The 18,606-nt window shown below is 40.4% G+C and overlaps 1 protein-coding gene across 1 annotated transcript in view; it reads left to right on the forward strand.

Annotated features, from left to right (window-relative positions):
• Positions 1-4,068: 4,068 nt before the first annotated feature.
• rims2a (regulating synaptic membrane exocytosis 2a) overlaps positions 4,069-18,606 on the forward strand; it is an 839,749-nt gene continuing 825,211 nt past the window's right edge. Inside the window, exons 1-2 of the mRNA XM_060824314.1 lie at positions 4,069-4,257; positions 15,826-15,837. Coding sequence (XP_060680297.1) covers positions 4,069-4,257; positions 15,826-15,837 — 201 coding nt within the window. The remainder of the gene's footprint in view (positions 4,258-15,825; positions 15,838-18,606) is intronic.

The raw sequence follows: 18,606 nt of genomic DNA on the forward strand, positions 1-18,606 counted from the left end.
TGTATGCAAGACCAAAGTGGCAATGTATATCAAGTTAGTATTTAATAGGACAAGAAATTAACTCACTCTCATGAGGAAGAAACCCAGGAAAAATAGTATGTGAATGCTGCCAGTCCAATTTATCACTTTTGCATTTAATGAGGTAGATTGACGTTTTATAGAACATAGAACATAGAACATAGAAGGATACAGCGCAGTACAGGCCCTTCGGCCCTCGATGTTGCGCCGACCGAGTCCTACCTAACCTATACTAGCCCAATAACTTCCAAATGCCTATCCAATGCCCGCTTAAATGAACATAAAGAAGGAGAGTTCACCACTGATACGGGCAGGGCATTCCATGAACTCACAACCCGCTGTGTGAAGAATCTACCCCTAACATCTGTCCTATACCTACCACCCCTTAATTTAAAGCTATGTCCCCTAGTAACACCTGACTCCATTAGCGGTAAAAGGTTCTTAGTATCTACCCTATCTAAACCCCTAATCATCTTATACACTTCTATCAGATCTCCCCTAAACCTTCTCTTCTCCAATGAGAACAGCCCCAAGTGCCTCAGCCTTTCCTCATACGATCTTCCTACCATTCCAGGCAACATCCTGGTAAACCTCCTCTGCACTCGTTCTAAAGCTTCCACATCCTTCCTATAGTATGGCGACCAAAACTGCACACAATACTCCAGATGAGGCCTCACCAGAGTCTTATACAACTGCAACATGACCTCAGGACTCCGGAACTCAATTCCTCTGCCAATAAAGCCCAGTACACCATATGCCTTCCTCACAGCACTATTTACCTGGGTGGCAACTTTCAGAGATCTGTGTACATAGACACCAAGATCCCTCTGCTCATCCACACTACCAAGTAGCCTACCATTAGCCCAGTAATCCATCATCTTGTTATTCCTACCAAAGTGAACGACTTCGCACTTAGCTACATTGAATTCCATTTGCCACATTTCCGCCCAGCTCTGCAACTTATCTATATCCCGCTGTAACCTACCACTTCCTTCCTCACTATCCACAACTCCACCGACTTTCGTGTCATCCGCAAACTTGCTTACCCAGCTTTCAAGTCCTTCCTCTAGATCATTTATAAAGATAACAAAAAGCAATGGTCCCAAAACAGATCCTTGTGGTACACCGCTAGTAACTGCGCTCCAAGATGAACATAATCCATCAACTACTATCTGAACCCTTATCTTCTCACCTCCACAAAATTAAGTTTTGAGTGGGATAGCTCATAGTTTATCTTCCTGCCCCACTAAAAGTTGAGGACCTTTAATGCCTTCATGCTGATGCTGCTGGGATTAACTCATTTGCAAGCTGACCTGTCTAACGTGGCATGCACATCTGGCCAAACTGTGAGGCACTTGTCACCTCATGGTGGGGAGCATCCCCTCCATCAAAGACGATAGGTGTCTGATCAAGAGGCTGGATATTGGGAAAGAGAGATCTGCTGAGAACCAACTTTCTGCACCTCTCTTCTTGCAAACTATTCCCCTCCCACACTTACCTGTGAACTTGGGCTCCTGTCAATGTTTCCTTGACAACAAACTTAAGGGCGGCACGGTGGCACAGTGGTTAGCACTGCTGCCTCACAGCACCTGTAGACCCGGGTTCAATTCCCGACTCAGGCGACTGACTGTGTGGAGTTTGCACGTTCTCCCCGTGTCTGCGTGGGTTTCCTCCGGGTGCTCCGGTTTCCTCCCACAGTCACAAAGATGTGTGGGTCAGGTGAATTGGCCAAGCTAAATTGCCCGTAGTGTTAGGTAAGGGGTAAATGTAGGGGTATGGGTGGGTTGCGCTTCGGCGGGTCGGTGTGGACTTGTTGGGCCGAAGGGCCTGTTTCCACACTGTAAGTCTAATCTAATCTAAACACCCACTACCCAAGGCAGTGCAAAGCATAAGAATGGCTGATCTCTCGTTGGCAGACCTCAGTAGCTGAAATTTTCTACGCCCGGTTCTTGGTTCTTGGCATTGTCTCAAGTTTTTGGATTGGTTTGTGATTTAGTGGGTGTTCCCAAAAAGAGGAAGTATAATGTCTCTTGTCCTCCTTCAGCTAGCTGTCAAGATTCCTGATGCCACTACATAATTTTGCTCATTGGTCTCATGAATGCTGTTTGCTGGAATTAGTTAGAATTCACCTAAAATATCCAAATAATAAAAAGAGCTCAGCTTTTAGACTAGATTTTGCTACGGTATATGTGACCACTTAGTTGTTTTTATTTTATTGGAAGGTTGATGAAAATTCATAATGTCAAATATATTGAAATTATATCTTCAATTTGTGAGATATAATGATTAGTTTCAAAGGAACAAGGAATATGTTCTTTGTGTGCAGCTGAAGATAATTTTTTAATTTATTTGGGAAATGTAAATATTCTCTAATTAACACTGGCTCACATGGCACACTGTGGAGCGGGTAGTACATGAAACAAGGCTTCCTGGCCTCAAGGTAGAGACTCTGCCACTGCATCACAAGATCCCTCAAAAATTGCTGATGGCTAACACAGTAATTGCACAAAATGTGTATATAAAGAGAGATTTAAGAACATTTTTTTTCAATGTTTTATGTATACAGTAGAGTTTACCTGACATTAATTTTCTAGCATGCTTGAAAGAAAGTGGGCATGGCTTCCTTTCATGGGAGTTAAGACAGATTACATTTCTCCAAATTTACAAAATAGGAATGACCTTTTCAGATGCAAAACCAGCAATGCATAAATAGCATGTACGCCATTGGAAAGGCTTAGGCCAGAGCTTACTGGCATTCCTTTTTCTGCAGTGATGCCAGTTCAGTCAGTGCATCCAAAGATTGAAAATAATGAAAGTGGAAGATATTTTTAGTGAGGTGAAGTGGGTCCAAACAGAATAGAGATACACCAGAGGAATGGCCAAGCAGAGATACACTTGCAACAAACAAATCAGTCACCTACTGCTTTACAGGCTCTGTTGGTGTCACCAGTTGTTTTAGATTGGGCTATTCCCACAGCATAAAACTAATACCTTGCTTATTCTGTGGCTGCTCCATTGTGCCATAGTCATCTTCGAGCTCACGACCCCAGTTTGTTCGTTTGGCAACCCGGCAAGAGGTTGCAGGCCACAGTTAAGGAATTCTTGCTTTGGGGTCTCCCAAATTCTGAGTCTCAAGTTTCATTTCAATAATTTGAGTGAATTGTTAGTGCCTGTAGTGCAGCCAGCTTCCTCATTTAAAGGGTGAATTTCTGAGTGCTTGTCTCATCACCAGTGGCTCTTGAGTAAACAAAACCAGAAATTGATGGGAAAGTTCAGCAGTGTCTATGAAGGGAAATCAGATTTAATCTTTCAGGTCTGGTGACTGTTCCTCAGAACTTAAAAAAAACTTTTAAAATAAAAAGGCTTGTACTATTTTGCCTGAGTGCCACTGTTTGATTTCATGTAGACACAGGCACAGCCTGACAGCTTGCTGGCAAATAAATGTGGCACAAAGAATCAATTTCTTCCCCCAGTCTTCTCATACATAAGTTGATTGTTTTAAAATGACGTGTTGAGATCACTGGACAAGGCATATGTATCCAATGAAGATATTTAACACTGCTGTAACTTGGCAGATAAGGTTTTAATTCAGGAAAATAACCTTTCTAACGTCTTTTAAGAACCAAACCTATCATTAAAGTACTACATGTACGCAAACATGGAATAGCATATTACACTTTGAATACTGTTGAAGGCAGGCTAGGTTTTAATTCGTGCCATACACATCAGTATTGCTTTAGTAAACTAAATTGACAAAATATTGCACTGACTCTAACTGTGACACATGCATGATTTTCAAGTGTGTCTGACACTTGGTGGTTATTAAATTGTGTCTTGATCACAACCCTAGAGGGATCTCGCCAGTTTTTCTAACAGGGGACAGACAAGCAGGTACAACTACAAAACTGGAACTTCAGAATACTGCTAACTTCCAGCAAGCCATTGGAACGATGAGAAAATAATTGTAGAGGAACCGAATTTAATTTCCCTTCCATGAAATGACTTTTTGCCCTTTTTGATATCTGCAGGAAATTGCACCAGCAGTTCGAAATGTATAAGGACCAGGTAAAAAAGATGGGTGATGAAGCACAGCAACAACAGGAACAGAAGAGTGATGCACCCACCTGTGGAATCTGTCACAAAACCAAGTTTGCCGATGGCTGTGGTCACATCTGTTCATACTGCCAAACAAAATTCTGTGCTCGTTGTGGAGGACGGGTGTCACTGCGATCCAATAAGGTACGTTGCCTTTCACTTCAGTCAGTAATAATTGTAAAGCTGTAATTGAATAACATTGATTTGATTTAATTTCGATTTAGATTTAATTGTCACGTACTCAGGTACAGAAGTACAATGAAAAGTGTACAATGTCACCATGTATGGTGGCCTTGATTTTTTATTTGGATTAATGGTGTCCTTCGTTTCATTTTTATCCTGAACATGTTTAACTAATCTTACTTATCAGGTGTAACTTTACTACCCAATTTGTCCAAAACAGACATTTACATTTTTGATCATTCTGGGCTTGATACAATGTTAAGAAATTTGTGGACTTAATTTCCACCTTGCACTATATTTGGGTTTGTTTAGTCATAATGGCTGAGTAATTCACTGAACTATATTTGCAAAATATATTATTGATCTTTTCCTATGGTGTTCTCTTATTATGTACCCATCCCCCAGAAAAGCAGATGGGTACCTTGGTCCTACATGTCTGTTAATAGTTCACCTGAGATATCTGTGTGGATTGGACTGAGTAGAATCTTTAGTGACCCAGCCACTAATTTGTCATGATGTTACTTTCTGCTAAATTTGGGGTCAGAAGTGTAATATAGCAGTTGGAAATTGCAGGTTACACATTTTTCAAATATAATTTCTGACTTTAAAGGATAATTTTACAAACTGGTTCTCCTGAGTTGTTTACAGCATTGCTCTATTAGAATTAGAATTAGAATTAAGTTTATTAGATTCCCTACAGTTTGGAAACAGGCCCTTCGGCACAACCAGTCCACGCCGACCGTCCGATTAGCAGCCCACCCAAACCCATTTCCCTCTGAATGATGCACCTAACACTATGGGCCAATTCACCTGACCTAAACATCTTTGGACTGTGGGAGGAAACTGGAGCACCGGGAGGAAACCCATGCAGACAGTTGCCCAGAGGCTGGAATTGAACCTGGGACCCTGGTGCTATGAGGCAGCAGTGCTAACCGCTGAGCCACTGTACCACCTCGTTATTGTCACGTACTCTCATGAGTGCAGTGAACAGTTTACAAAGTCTCCAGTTAAAGCGCCATCTTACATAAAAAAAGGTGCCTAGATACAGGATCTTCGGAATAATTGAGAAAAGGTTCAGCATTACAGTCTTTCAAGCAGGTAAAAACTAAAGCATCCACCGACATTTCCACCACCTCCAAAAAGACCCCACCACCAGGGATATATTCCCCTCCCCACCCCTTTCTGTCTTCCGAAAGACCGTTCCCTCCGTGACTACCTGGTCAGGTCAGGACTACCTACAACCCACCCTCCCATCCTGGCACCTTCCCTTGCCACCACAGGAATTGTAAAACCTGCACCCACATCTCCTCCCTCACCTCCATCCAAGGCCCTAAAGGAGCCTTCCACATCCATCAAAGTTTTACCTGCACATCCACCAATGTCATTTATTGTATCCGTTGCTCCCGATGCGATCTCCTCTACATTGGGAGACTGGACGTCTCCTAGCAGAGTGCTTTAGGGAACATCTCCAGGATACCCGCACCAATCAACCACACCGCCCTGTGGCCCAACATTTCAACTCCCCCTCCCACTCTGCCGAGGACATGGAGGCCCCGCCGCTCCCTCACCACCAGATGTCTGGAGGAAGAACGCCTCATCTTCTGCCTCGGAACACTTCAACCCCAGTGCATCAATGTGGACTTCATGAGTTTCCTCATTTCCCCTTCCCCCACCTCACTCTAATTCCAAACTTCCAGCTCAGTACTGTCTCCATGACTTGTCCTACCTGCCTATCTTCTTTTCCACATCTCCACTCCACCCTCCTCCCTGACCCATCACCTTCATCCCCTCCCCCACTCACTTATTGTACTCTATGCTACTTTCTCCCCACCCTCCTCTAGCTTATCTCTCCACCCTTCAGGCTCTCTGTCTTTATTACTGATGAAGGGCTTTTGCCCGAAACGTTGATTTTACTGCTCCTCGGATGCTGCCTGAACTGCTGTGCTCTTCCAGCACCACTAATCCAGAATCCAGTCTCTCAAGGTCCCTGTTGAGGCCATCCCCATGGGAACTGAACTTGGCTATTAGCCTCTGCTCGGTCACTTTTCATTGTTGCCTGTCCCGAAGTCCGCCTTGGAGAACGGTCACCTGAACATCCGAGGCCGAATGTCCTGGACCGCTGAAGTATTCTCCAACTGGGAGGGAACACTCCAGTCTGTCGATTGTTGTGCGGTGTCCATTCATCCGTTGCCATAACCTCTATTTGGTCTCGCCAATGCACCTTGCCTCAGGACATCCTCAGAACAGATGTTCAGGTGACCGTTCTCCAAGGCGCACTCCCAGTCAGAGAACACTTCAGCAGTCCAGGACATTCAACCTCGGATGTCCAGGTGACCATCATTCAAGGCTGACTTTTGGACAGGCGACAATGAAATGTGCTCTGCAGTCATTGTTTTTACCAAGTTGATTTTAACCCTCTTGCAATCTGCGAATCCTCTTGCAAGGATGCCTGTCTTGAAGAAGTTTTCCTCCTCTCTCTACAAGAATCTCAGGGAGTCCCTCTCCCACTGTAACTCCCAGGTCATTTCCTCTGCCCTGAAGCTCTTCAACCATGTCCTGAAACAAACTCCACATATCCACAGACAGTCTCACACAGGGTAGCTCACACCTTCAATACATTATCTGGGCCAGCATGCTACCAGTTGTTAAAGTGCACTTGTAGAATGTAACGTTTTTTAAAAAAAGTTGTAATTTACAAATCAAAGAACTGAAACCAACATGGTCATTCTAAAAGGTGAGAGACTTAAAAAAACAATCCATTGAGGCACTGCTGCCTCACAGTGCCAGAGATCTGGGTTCAATTCCCATCTCAGTTGACTCTCTGTGTGGAGTTTGCACATTCTCCCCGTGTCTGCGTGGGTTTCCTCCGGGTGCTCTGGTTTCCTCCCACAGTCCAAAAATGTGCAGGTTAAGTAAATTGGCCATGCTAAATTGCCCGTAGTATTAGGTGAAGGGATAAATGTAGGGGAATGGGTCTGGGTGGGTTACGCTTCGGCTGGTCAATGTGGACTTGTTGGACGGAAGGGCCTGTTTCCACACTGTAAATAATCTAATCTAATCTAAAAAAAATCCAAGTCATTTTCAATGGGAAGGGTGGCATGGTGGCTCAGTGGTTCGTACTGTTGCCTCACAGCTACAGGATGGGTTCGATTCCAGTCTGGGGCAACTGTCTGTGTGGAGTTTGCACGTTCTCCCTATATCTACTTGGGTTCGCTCTGGGTGCTCTGGTTTCCTGTCACAATCCAAAGATGTGCCGGTTAGGTGGATTGGCCATGCTAAATTGCCCATAGTGTTCAAGGGTGTGTAGGTTAGGTGTATTTGGGATAAATGTAGAGTAATGGAGAATGATTGGGTGGGGTACTCTTCGGAGGGTCGGTGTGAACTGGCTTGGGCTGAAGGTCCTGTTCCCACACTGCAGGAATTCTGTAAAAAAGAAAATAGCTAGCTTATTACAAATGCAAATAAAGTTATTTAGATACTCTAATTTCTAATTTATGCAAAATCATCTTCTAAAATTTACTTGACTATGGACATTGTGGAAAAGAAGGCAGAGGATAAAAATCAGTTGAGCGGAGGGGTGGGTGCAAGTGGAAGGTGTTAAGCAGGAGTCAGACTGCTACCACCACCATTTGTGATATGGAGGTGCTGGTGTTGGATTGGGGCGGTGAACATCAGAAGGTTATAATCCAATGGATGTATTTGATCAGCAGCAGCTAATGTTCAGTGGAGGGAAAGAACAGGGATGTTGCTGAGCTCAGCATAGCTGGCCCCAGTGGATCAGAAAATGAGGGTCGGGGGGGGGAATCCTAATAATGTAGAAACATTAATTGATGTTAAGAGGTCAAATTTATATATAAATGGCCTGTAATAATGTGTGGGGATCAAGTGATGGTAGATATGGTGAAATAATGGGCACAGTGAAAGTAGGAAGCAAGTCAATAAGCAGGAAGCAGGTTATGAGTTACCCGAGGTTGACCGAAAGGGACAGAACATAGAAGTGAAAGAGTGACTAGCAGAAAGGGTCACAAATTGTAAAAATGTTTTTTTTAAAATAAATTTAAGGCCCTGTATTTGACTCAAGGTTGCATTTGTAGCTTAAAAATAAATGTATTCTAAACACAGGTAAGTATGTATCAACTGGATGGGCATTACAGAGACATCATTGAAAGATAATGCTAAGGTTGTGTTCTATACTTTGAAGGGTGCTGAACGACAGGATGCTAAGGAAAAGTGATAAGGTAGTTTGGTTAATTAAGGATGACATTAGGTCATTATTGAGAGATGACTTTAACTTGAAAGATTAAAATGAGGCATCAGTTTGGATTAGAGGTACTTAATTAATTATGACGTCCCTTGTGGAAATTGTTTATAGGCAACCTAACAGTAATTAAACTACAGAACAGAGCACACAGGGAAAAAATAAATGGCGCATGAAAGAAATGCATGTCAATAATCAAAGGTGATTTTAATCTACACATAGATTGGGGGAATCAGATTGGTAAAAGTAGCCTGGATTGCCTTCACAGCAGTTCCTTCAAGCTTTGTCTTCTCGAGTTAATAAGAGAAAAGACTGTCCTGGACTTTGAAATGTGTAATGAGAAAGGATTAATTGAACACCATATGGTCAAGGACCCTTTAGTTGACAGATGACAACATAACTACATGTTCAGTTTAAAAAGAGATTAAGAGGTGTTGGTCCATGACTAGTATTTGAAACTTACCTGAAGGTAACTATGGGTGTATGAAGGCAGTGCTGGTTAAGGCAAGTGAGGGAATAAGTTTAAAAGTAGGATGGCAGAATTAAAGTGACACTCATTTAAACAGATATTTAATATCTCTCAGCCAAGATTTATCCCTGTGAAAATTTAGGGCACTTTGGCAAAGAAGTATTATCAGTGGTTGAATAAAGAGGATAAGGATATACTAAATTCAAAAAAACATACTATACAAATTAGCAAAGATTAGTGATAGGTTAGGCAGACTTCAAAAAGGTGCAAAGAATGACTGAAAAGTTGCATAGCAGAGTAAGAGTGAAAGATGGCCGGTAATATATTTTAAAAAATTTCTAAAGGTATTTGAATGGGAAAAAAATAACTAAAGTGAACTTTGATCCTCTGGAGAGTGAGTCAAGGAGATTCATAGTGGAAAATAAAGGCAAAGGCTTCGAACAGGTATTTTTGTGTCTGCCTTCAGATCGAAGACAAAAAGTAATTCTCAAAGTGGTTCAAAATGACAACGTGATGGGAGAGATGAACCTAAAACAATCGCCATCATATGGGCAAAGGTGCTAAGAAGGCTATTAGACCTAAAGGTTGCCAGGTCCCTAGGATCAGAAAGTCTCTGCTCCTTCGGCTTGGAAGGAAGTAGCAGCACAGATGGTCAATGCAGAGGCTATAACCTTCCAAAATTTGCCATCTTTTGGAAGTATCTCAGCAGATTGGAAAATGTAACACCTTTATTGAAGAAAGGAGGAAGCCAGAAAGCAGGTAGCTATAATTTAGTTTGCCTAATATCTGTGATAAGAAGATACTATACTTCTGAAAGGAGGTTGCAGAAGGGTACTTTAAAAATCAAAATGTGATTAGGCAGAGACAGCAGAGTTCAAGGGAAGTTGAGTTTAATCAATCAGAGTATTTTGATTCAGAAATATTCATGGTGGATCGAGTAGAACTGGTGTGTACTGTGTACTTGAAATTCCAAAAGCATTTAATAAGATGCCACATCAAAGGTTGTATAAGATAAGAGCACATGGTGTGGGATGAGGGCCTGGAGAGAAGCTGGTGTAGCACCTTTGATAATGGATTGGTTTAAAAGAATCTTTTACAGGCTGGAAAGCTGTGACTAGGAGGTTGGCATAGGGATCAGTGCAGGGTCCTCAAGTATTTACAATTTCTACCAATGATTCTGGTGAAGGGACTGAATGTATGGTTGTTAAATTTGCCATTGACACCAGGACAGTAGGAAAGTAAGTTTTCACATGGGAGTGTGTTCATAGTGTAGACTGTTTAGTGAGTGGCCAAAATTTTCTGGATGGAGTATAACATGGTTACATGTGAACTTGTTCACTTTGGCAGGTGTAATAGAAAAGCAGTAATGTATTTAAATGGGTAAAGAATGCAGAATTTGCTGGTACAAAGGGGCCTAGGGGTCTTGGTACATGAATAGCAGAAGGTTAGTGAGTAGTTATAGTAATTAGCAAGGTAAATGAAATATAAAGGAAGTATTTTTTAAACAATTGTCCTGTGTGTTGGTGAGACAATATCTGGAGTACTATACGCAGTTTTGATATCATTATTTGAAAGCAGTTCAGAGAAAGTAGGCTGAACTCATTCATTTTCATTACAAAGAAAATGAATAAGTTAGGCCTGCCTAGTGTCAGTGGATATTACCTTCAACAAAAAGCACTGAGGCTCCAGAGAAGATCAGAAGCATAGATGCAGCCTTAATACTTAGGTAAAGTGGTCCTGCTTCCTGAAGATTTTACAGGACACTTCTTCCCTTGTCATGGCATATTGGTTGAAATCACTGAGTTCAGCCAATACACAAAAATTTAGGAGAATGAAAAGTGATCTTATTGAAACGTAAAAGATCCTGAAGGGTTTGAATTGAGATTTTGGGAGGAAGTTTCCTCTTTCAAAAGTGAGTAACCTAGTCAATACAATTTGTGAATGAGAGACTTGCATTTTAAGGCAAATGACAAGAACATTTTTCCGAGAGAATCAGTTAGAATGTAGAATTTGCTTCCCCAGATGGTGGTCATGGATAATCAGCTACGGATCTGGATCACTGTAGGACTCAGCAGATTGTGACCCTGAATCTACTCTCAAAGGTGCACTCACACAGGTGAATGTGACAGTGTTGGAGGAGGGTGCAGGTGAACACCATGATGGTACCTTCTCTGTAGGTTGGGAGTAGATATTGGGTTGTTTGTGAAAGAGCTGGAGGTGTTGCTGAGCTGGGGAACCAGGCTTCTTCCTTTTTTTTAAAACTGGCTGCTTGTACCTGGTTTGGAAAGGAGAAAGAATAAAGTGATTATTACGTGCACTTCCTTACTTCACAGTGTTGTCATATCTGACAGCAGCAGATTGGAGGTATCCTCACTGGCTTTCTGTGAGAATCCTGTCTGTCCACTTGATGCAGGGATAGTCGTGGTACTCCCATGTCAGCTCTATGACTGACTAAAGATTAGTGATGATGCAAATTTTTGGTGCACACCTGCCAGTCTAGAAGCTTTTCCTCCTGTTGTGGATAATCTTGTAATGCAGACAGACAGATAGTGGGATTGAGTATATTGGGATAGGTGATGAAGGGCTTATGCCCGAAACGTCGAATTTCCTATTCCTTGGATGCTGCCTAACCTGCTGTGCTTTAACCAGCAACACATTTTCAGCTATATTTGGATAGGTGCACGAGCAGGTCATGAGAGTGCATGAGCCCTTTTCAGTCAGTGATTAACAAGCTCACTATGCTGCAACAGAATGAACATTAACTGTATGAGATGGCTGTCATTCATTCAGTGCATCTATAGATTGAAGTAAGATCCCCTAGTAGGTACAGTAGTCTGTGTAAATTAGCAAGTTCCATATTCTCATCAAAATGTGAGAAAAGTAGTTTCTCCTGAATGCCTTATTCATTTGAGATTAATTTGTTTCAGACATTGTTTTGATATCTCTTGATTTTATCATAGCATTCATAAATCCTCACAGTGTGGAAACAGACCACTTGGCCCAACAAGTCCACACTGACCCTCTGAAGAATAACCCACACCGATGCATTCCCCTACCCAATTTCTCTACATTTACCCCTGACTAATGCACCTAACTTGCACATCCCTGAAGATATGGGCAATTTAACATGGTCAATTCACCTAACCTGCACATCTTGGGAGGAAGCCTGAGCCCTGGAGGAAAACCCCGCAGATACAGGGAAACTGCAAATTCCACACAGACAGTTGCGAGAATCAAACCCAGATCCCTGGCGCTGTGAGGCAGCAGTGCTAACCACTGAGCCACCATGCTGCCCATGCTTTAAGTCCCGTGGAAACTTATCTTTTAGCATTTTAAATGCATTTCTTTATTGAGATCATAATGTCCAGTATGTTTTACAGTCAACTATGTACTTTTGAAGTGTTACTGAAATGTGGTATCAAATTTTTCACATTATAGGGTCTCACTAACAGATCAATAATTGCTATAGGAGATCTAATGTGATGTTGTGATGCTATGAAATGAGAGGTGTATATCATTCCATGAATTAGCTGAAAACACTTTTGATCCTCCAACAGTGCTGTACTGAAATGTCAGCCCAAGCTATATGTTCACAGTTTAATATCTGATCCCCCAACCTTTTGTCCCAAAGGTAAGGGTGCTGCCATTGAATTATGACTGTTACAAGATTTGGCAGAATAGATTGTGTAAGCATTCAATAATACAGTAACAATTCATTTCAAATTTAATAATGGGAGAGAATGACCCACAGATTTGGAATTCTGTATATCTGAGGCAGTAAATGCTAAGTCAATGGTAATTCCATTTTTTGTCCTTCACTGATATATTTCTCCCAGTTGGCCTCTTGTGTGAATATTAAACTTTGAAACCATTTGACAAGATTTTATTTTAATTTTGTAAAACATGGTACTACTAACTGTGATGTTTCAAACCAGCTACTTTATTTTGATTTCTTTTATTTAACAGTCCTGAATGCAGGAAATTGATTATTCCATATGTTTTGAAAGAAACAATTGGAGCAGCCTTTTAGGCCCTTTAGTTAGTGTTCATTTATACTTAAATCAATTTCAAAGCATTTCGTAATTGTATCATGTATAATTACAGCAACCAAGTTGATTTAATGTGAGCACATATCGACATTGCTAAATACGTTTTGGTTAATGGCAGAAGCAGTTGCCATTTTCATACTTGTGATTTGGGAATGTGGTTGAAAATTAATGTTGTCCTTCAGTTGCTTGTTCAATGACCAAAGGGTCTGTTTCCGTGCTGTATATCTCTATGTCTCTATGACTGCAAATGGAATGTGCATATGGTGTTAAAGTACTGTTTTGACATATGATCACAACCTAGTCAATAAAATATTCATCAGATCCTTGAAAATGTTTTAACCTTACTGATATGCATGTAGGCATTTCAAATTACTGTGAACTACTTGAAGCAAGTAACCCAGTTGGCAAACATCAGTCTTTTCCAAGCAATTGATTTGGTACAAGGCTCATCCTTTTAAACATATTTTGAAATTTGTTATAAATACAAGAATAAAATGCTCATTTTATTCTTTGTCCAGTCATGTGTGGAACAGGCCAATGGCTGGACAGAGAGTTTCCAAACTCTGATTTGTTCAGATGTGAAAATTTGGGCTGTTGTATGTTTTGTATAACAAGAGTGAGTTCACTTCAAACGAACCTCAGTGGTTATAGAACACTGTTATTTGCCTGGTGGTCATGTTATATAAATGCAAGTCTTTCTTTTCTTCCACTCCTCGTTGAACCAGGATTGGTTGCCTAACTTAATGACCATGGTAGAGTGTGATATATGCTGGTTCATACAGTTACAGATGGTGGTGAAGTGCATTGCTCCTGTTGCTAATTGGCACAGTGGCTTATTGAAGCTCAACTTTAAGTTGCTCGGTGTTCTAATTCTCTTCTATCTAGCATGGCCATTGCATAATGTTGTACAGTGGAGAATGTCCTCTGAGTGAAAGCAGTATCTTTCATCTTTTCGCTGTGATTTTTAAAAAAACCCCTGAAATTGCTGGAGAAACTCAGCACATCTGACAGAGTCTGTGGAGAAACAGAGGATTCCTGATGAGGGTCTTATGCCAGAAATGTTGATTCTTCTGCTCCTTGGATGCTGCCTGACCTGCTGTCCTTTTCCAGCAACACACTATCGACACAGATAAAACGTGGCCGGGGCTGGAGGACGAGATCTTGTGATTCTGTTGTGTTGCACTGTGCAACCACTTGGTGGGCAGGGTATGGTGTTTGAGAAGTTTATGACATTGTTATGAATGGTGAATGGGATGATTCTGTAAGAATGATTGTGCTGAGGTTTTGCTTTTGGCGTAGGAACCCAGATCTTGGTGAAGAGGACTTTAGAGGTCACTGGCTTGTATCAAAATCAAATGCCAAGATTGATATCTGCTGGTCTGTCCAGTTTTTATTCATGTTATACAGTACCCTAGAGATTTTGATACACTGACTTGCTTGGGTATAAATATTTAGATTGCTATCAGTCTGCAGTCATGTAGAGCCAGATTGACATAAAGGCAGCAGGTTTCCTTCAAAAAGATATTAATGAATATGGTGAGTTTTGAATGATAGCTGTTGTTTTCATTGTCTCCATTACTAATTCTAGCTTTTAATTTTCACTTTCATTAATTGATTGAATTCGAATTTCCCAATGCCGTGATGAAATTTACATTTATGTCTGTCTAAAGCATTAAATTAGATTAGATTCCCTACATTATGGAAACAGGCCCTTCGGCCCAACAAGTCCACACCGACCCTCTGAACAATAACCCACCCAGACCCATTCCCCAACCCTATATTTACCCCTGACTAATATACCTAACACTATGGCCAATTTAGCACGGCTAATTCACCTGACCTGCACATCTTTGGATTGTGGGAGGAAACCGGAGCACCCGGAAGAAACCCGCGCAGACACATAGAGAATGTGCAAACTCCACAGACAGTTGCCCAAGGAGTCTGTGGGGCACACAGTGCTAACCACTGAGCTACTGTGCCGCCCCATCCGAGTCTCTATATTTTTATTACAGTAACATTAACACTATGCTAATGTTACGTATATTTTTACAAAAAACTTGACTAGCATTCTCTAAAAGCGGAAAGAATTTTCCTTTCTAATTAAGGGTAAAAGTTTCAGTGATGTGCTGGTCAATAATTATGGATTAAAGCTGCTCTCTTTCTTCAGGATATTCCTGAGGCGGCTTATTAATAATCATTCATTGAAAATTACTTTTTAAAACCATTGGGGTGCAGAGATGATTACATTATGATACAGAACATTGTCATCATATTGCTTTTCAGATAAATTTAGGATTTTTCACCATAGCAATTTTTTTCTGTGATCTGTTAAGTCATACTTTGATACTCCATAGTTAAGTTGCATTAATCTACTGTATTGTAGTAAACAACTTTTCTATATATCTTTGAATTCTACATAACAAAGCTAAAGTAGAATTATGAACAAAGTTTTGTGCAAACTTCCATCAATAGTGTTAAAATTTTTATATTGGACTTTGTTGCACCTGGCAGCTTTGTTCTGTTACTCATTATGTCACAACATTTTCATTATGGATGTTATCTTTAAATCTTTAATGTGTATTGTTGTTTGTACTTCTGTGTTTTACAACCTGTGAATTCTGTCACTTATATGTGCTTATTCTGACATAGCTTGCAACAATTTTATGCCATGCTAAATAATGTTTTTTTTGTTTCTCTTCCCCTTGTCTTCCTTCCCTTTTTACCTTTCTTGCTTTCTTGGATTCTTGCTCCAGGAGGACAAAGTGGTCAGAATCTATTTTTCACTTTATGTATTTAGTGCTGACATTGTGGTGTTCCTTGACTTTTCTTTTCAACTGGTTTTAAAATTTGTTACTATTTTGTTTTTCTCCATTTTGAGGATTTTCTTCTTGAAATGGAAGTTAGTGAGAAGAATTCAGGTGAATGTTTGAAAATGGTTAAATCACTGGAGGAAATGGAAATGCTGATATTGTTTTGAGTATTGGAATAGCTCATGAATTGTTTTGTGGTACTCAAGTAACAACAAGTTGAAGTTGTACAAGTGCATAAAGTAGATCTAAGTATTAAAGTCTCAAACAAGTAGCAAACACTTGTGCTAACGGTGCAGTGGTAATGCACATGTTGTGAGTGTGAGACTTAGCCAATCAACAAGATACAATTAGTAATCTGAAGTGGGTACTGCAGATGCTGGAGATTAGAGTCCAGATGAATGTGGTGCTGGAAAAGTACAGCAGGTCAGGCAGATATCTGAGGAGCAGGAAAATCAACATTTCGGGCAAAAGCCCTTCATCAGGAATGAGGTCATTCCTGATGAAGGGCTTTTACTCGAAATGTCGATTTTCCTGCTGCTTGGCTGCTGCCTGTCCTGCTGCTTTCCAGCACCACTCTAATCTTAGTAATTGTATGTTGACTTTGAGGAATTAAACATCCCAAATAACGTGTCAAAAATAAACTTTTGACAGCAAACCACTTAAAGACATATTATTGCAGATGACGAAATATTTAGTCAAACTTCTGGTATTAAGGAGGTTTTTGTTGGAGGAAATACAGAAAAGTGGAGAGGTTTATAGAGGAATTCAGGATCATAGGACCTTGACAGCGAATGGCATAACCTTTAGTGGCGGAACAATTCAAATGAGAGCAATATTCAAAGCTTGGAGATCTCCTGAGTTGTTGGTTTGAAGTGTAGAGAGAGGTGGGGCCATAAAATGATTTGAAAATGAGGGTAAAAAGTTTAGAATTGATGTGTTTCTGGGGTTGGGGAAATGTAGGTCAGTGAATAAAGGGATAATGGCCAACCAGAGCTGGATAGAAGATCTTTGATGCACATCGAGCAGTTAAACAGTTAACATGTTGAAGTTAAATGTGAAGCAACTTGAAAAATTGCATGGCCAACAGAACTCCGAGAGGCATGAATAAATGAGGGTTTGAGAAGCTGATCAATTGAGACAAAGGTGGCTCAGGTGATATTGTTGATCAATTTTGTTGTCCGAGAGTAAATTCAGCAATTGGAAGCCATATTTCTAGCCATATGGAGAATCAAAACTTCAAACATTGGAAGGAGCGCACTAAATAGGTATAGGGACTATGCAGGGCCATGGGGGATGATTTCAAACTGAAAGTGAAATTTTATAGTTACTATTATATTGATAATTATAGTTATATAGTTACTATTTATATTGATAATTATAGCATTTCTCACAAGGAATTGTAGCATAAGATTAATGTTTGTACTCAATAAGCCTTGTAAACTATTGGATCAGTGCCCTGCCCATTTCTTGTGTCGTTTGCATTTCATCTGAAATGATAAGATATTGTGTTTCACATTGCCTGCATTCTGCACATGAGCAATTAAGCAGTTAACATGTTGAAGTTAAATGTTAAGTGACTTGATAAAATTGCATGTATATTCTGTAATCATGACAGACTCTAAATTTCGTTTAACTTGTGTTTTAGTATCTATAACCTGTTATATGGTATATATGTGTACATAGGACAATACTTTCACTTCTGAGATTCAAAATCTAAGTAGTCAATTTCTGCTAATCAGACAAAACTGCTGAACAATATCTCAGGTGGGTTCTCATTTTTCTCCTTTGATGCAATTTGAGTATCTCAATCACGATCTTATGAATTTTATATCTTAAATTTCTTTCCAAATACTACATGTTACATCTGATGCCTCCTTTCATCCTGGTTGTTACATCTTTGAAGAGCTCTGGTAAAAATGTAAAACACAATTCCCTTTCTTACATCCATGTTAGTTATATTTAATTTTGTTTTGATTTTTGAACTTGTCCTACTCCTGTTTCCTTAGTAATGTATTCTAGCATCCAGAGCCACCCATGCAATGGCCTTTCTTACCCCTTACTCTGTCTTATGGTTAGATTCCCCACCCCATAGTCTCTTATACCTTTTCATGCTGAGATAGCCCAGCCCTGTCATCTCTCAGAATCTCTATACCAACTTAATGCTAACTCCTGCCAATCCATTTCCTCACCCATCACCTTCTGCCCTTTACACCAACACGCCAGCATGTAATATCTACCATGCCATTGTCCAAAGGTAAATTTATCCTGCTGTGTAATATATCCTCTGATATCAAGGAAATGAAAAGTATGTGTCCTTAATTTCTATCACTATATGTTTAGGGCACTGTGTGAGAATAATTTGTTCTCCATTTTTAGAGAGAAGGCCTGAGTGACTTGAAATAACTGCAGGTTCAATACTAAAATGGGAAGAATTGCAAGAAAGGAAATAGATTTATAACATTTCATTATGAATACTAATTTCGAGTAATAAATTGTATAAATCTAGTGGAATTTTGGGAAAGAGTGGAGTGGTTTCAGGATAAATTTCAGTCTTCTCAGAGGTAAACTACATCTTGGAATCATTGAGTCATATAGCTCTGAAACAGACCCTTCAGTCCAACTTGTCTATGCCGACTATCTTGCCCAAACTAAACTAGCCCCATTTGCCTGTGTTTGATCTGTATCCCACTGAAACTTTCCTATTTACATACCTGTCTAAATACC

This window comes from Hemiscyllium ocellatum, chromosome 4, assembly GCF_020745735.1.
Source record: "Hemiscyllium ocellatum isolate sHemOce1 chromosome 4, sHemOce1.pat.X.cur, whole genome shotgun sequence".
Classification (NCBI taxonomy): domain Eukaryota; kingdom Metazoa; phylum Chordata; class Chondrichthyes; order Orectolobiformes; family Hemiscylliidae; genus Hemiscyllium; species Hemiscyllium ocellatum.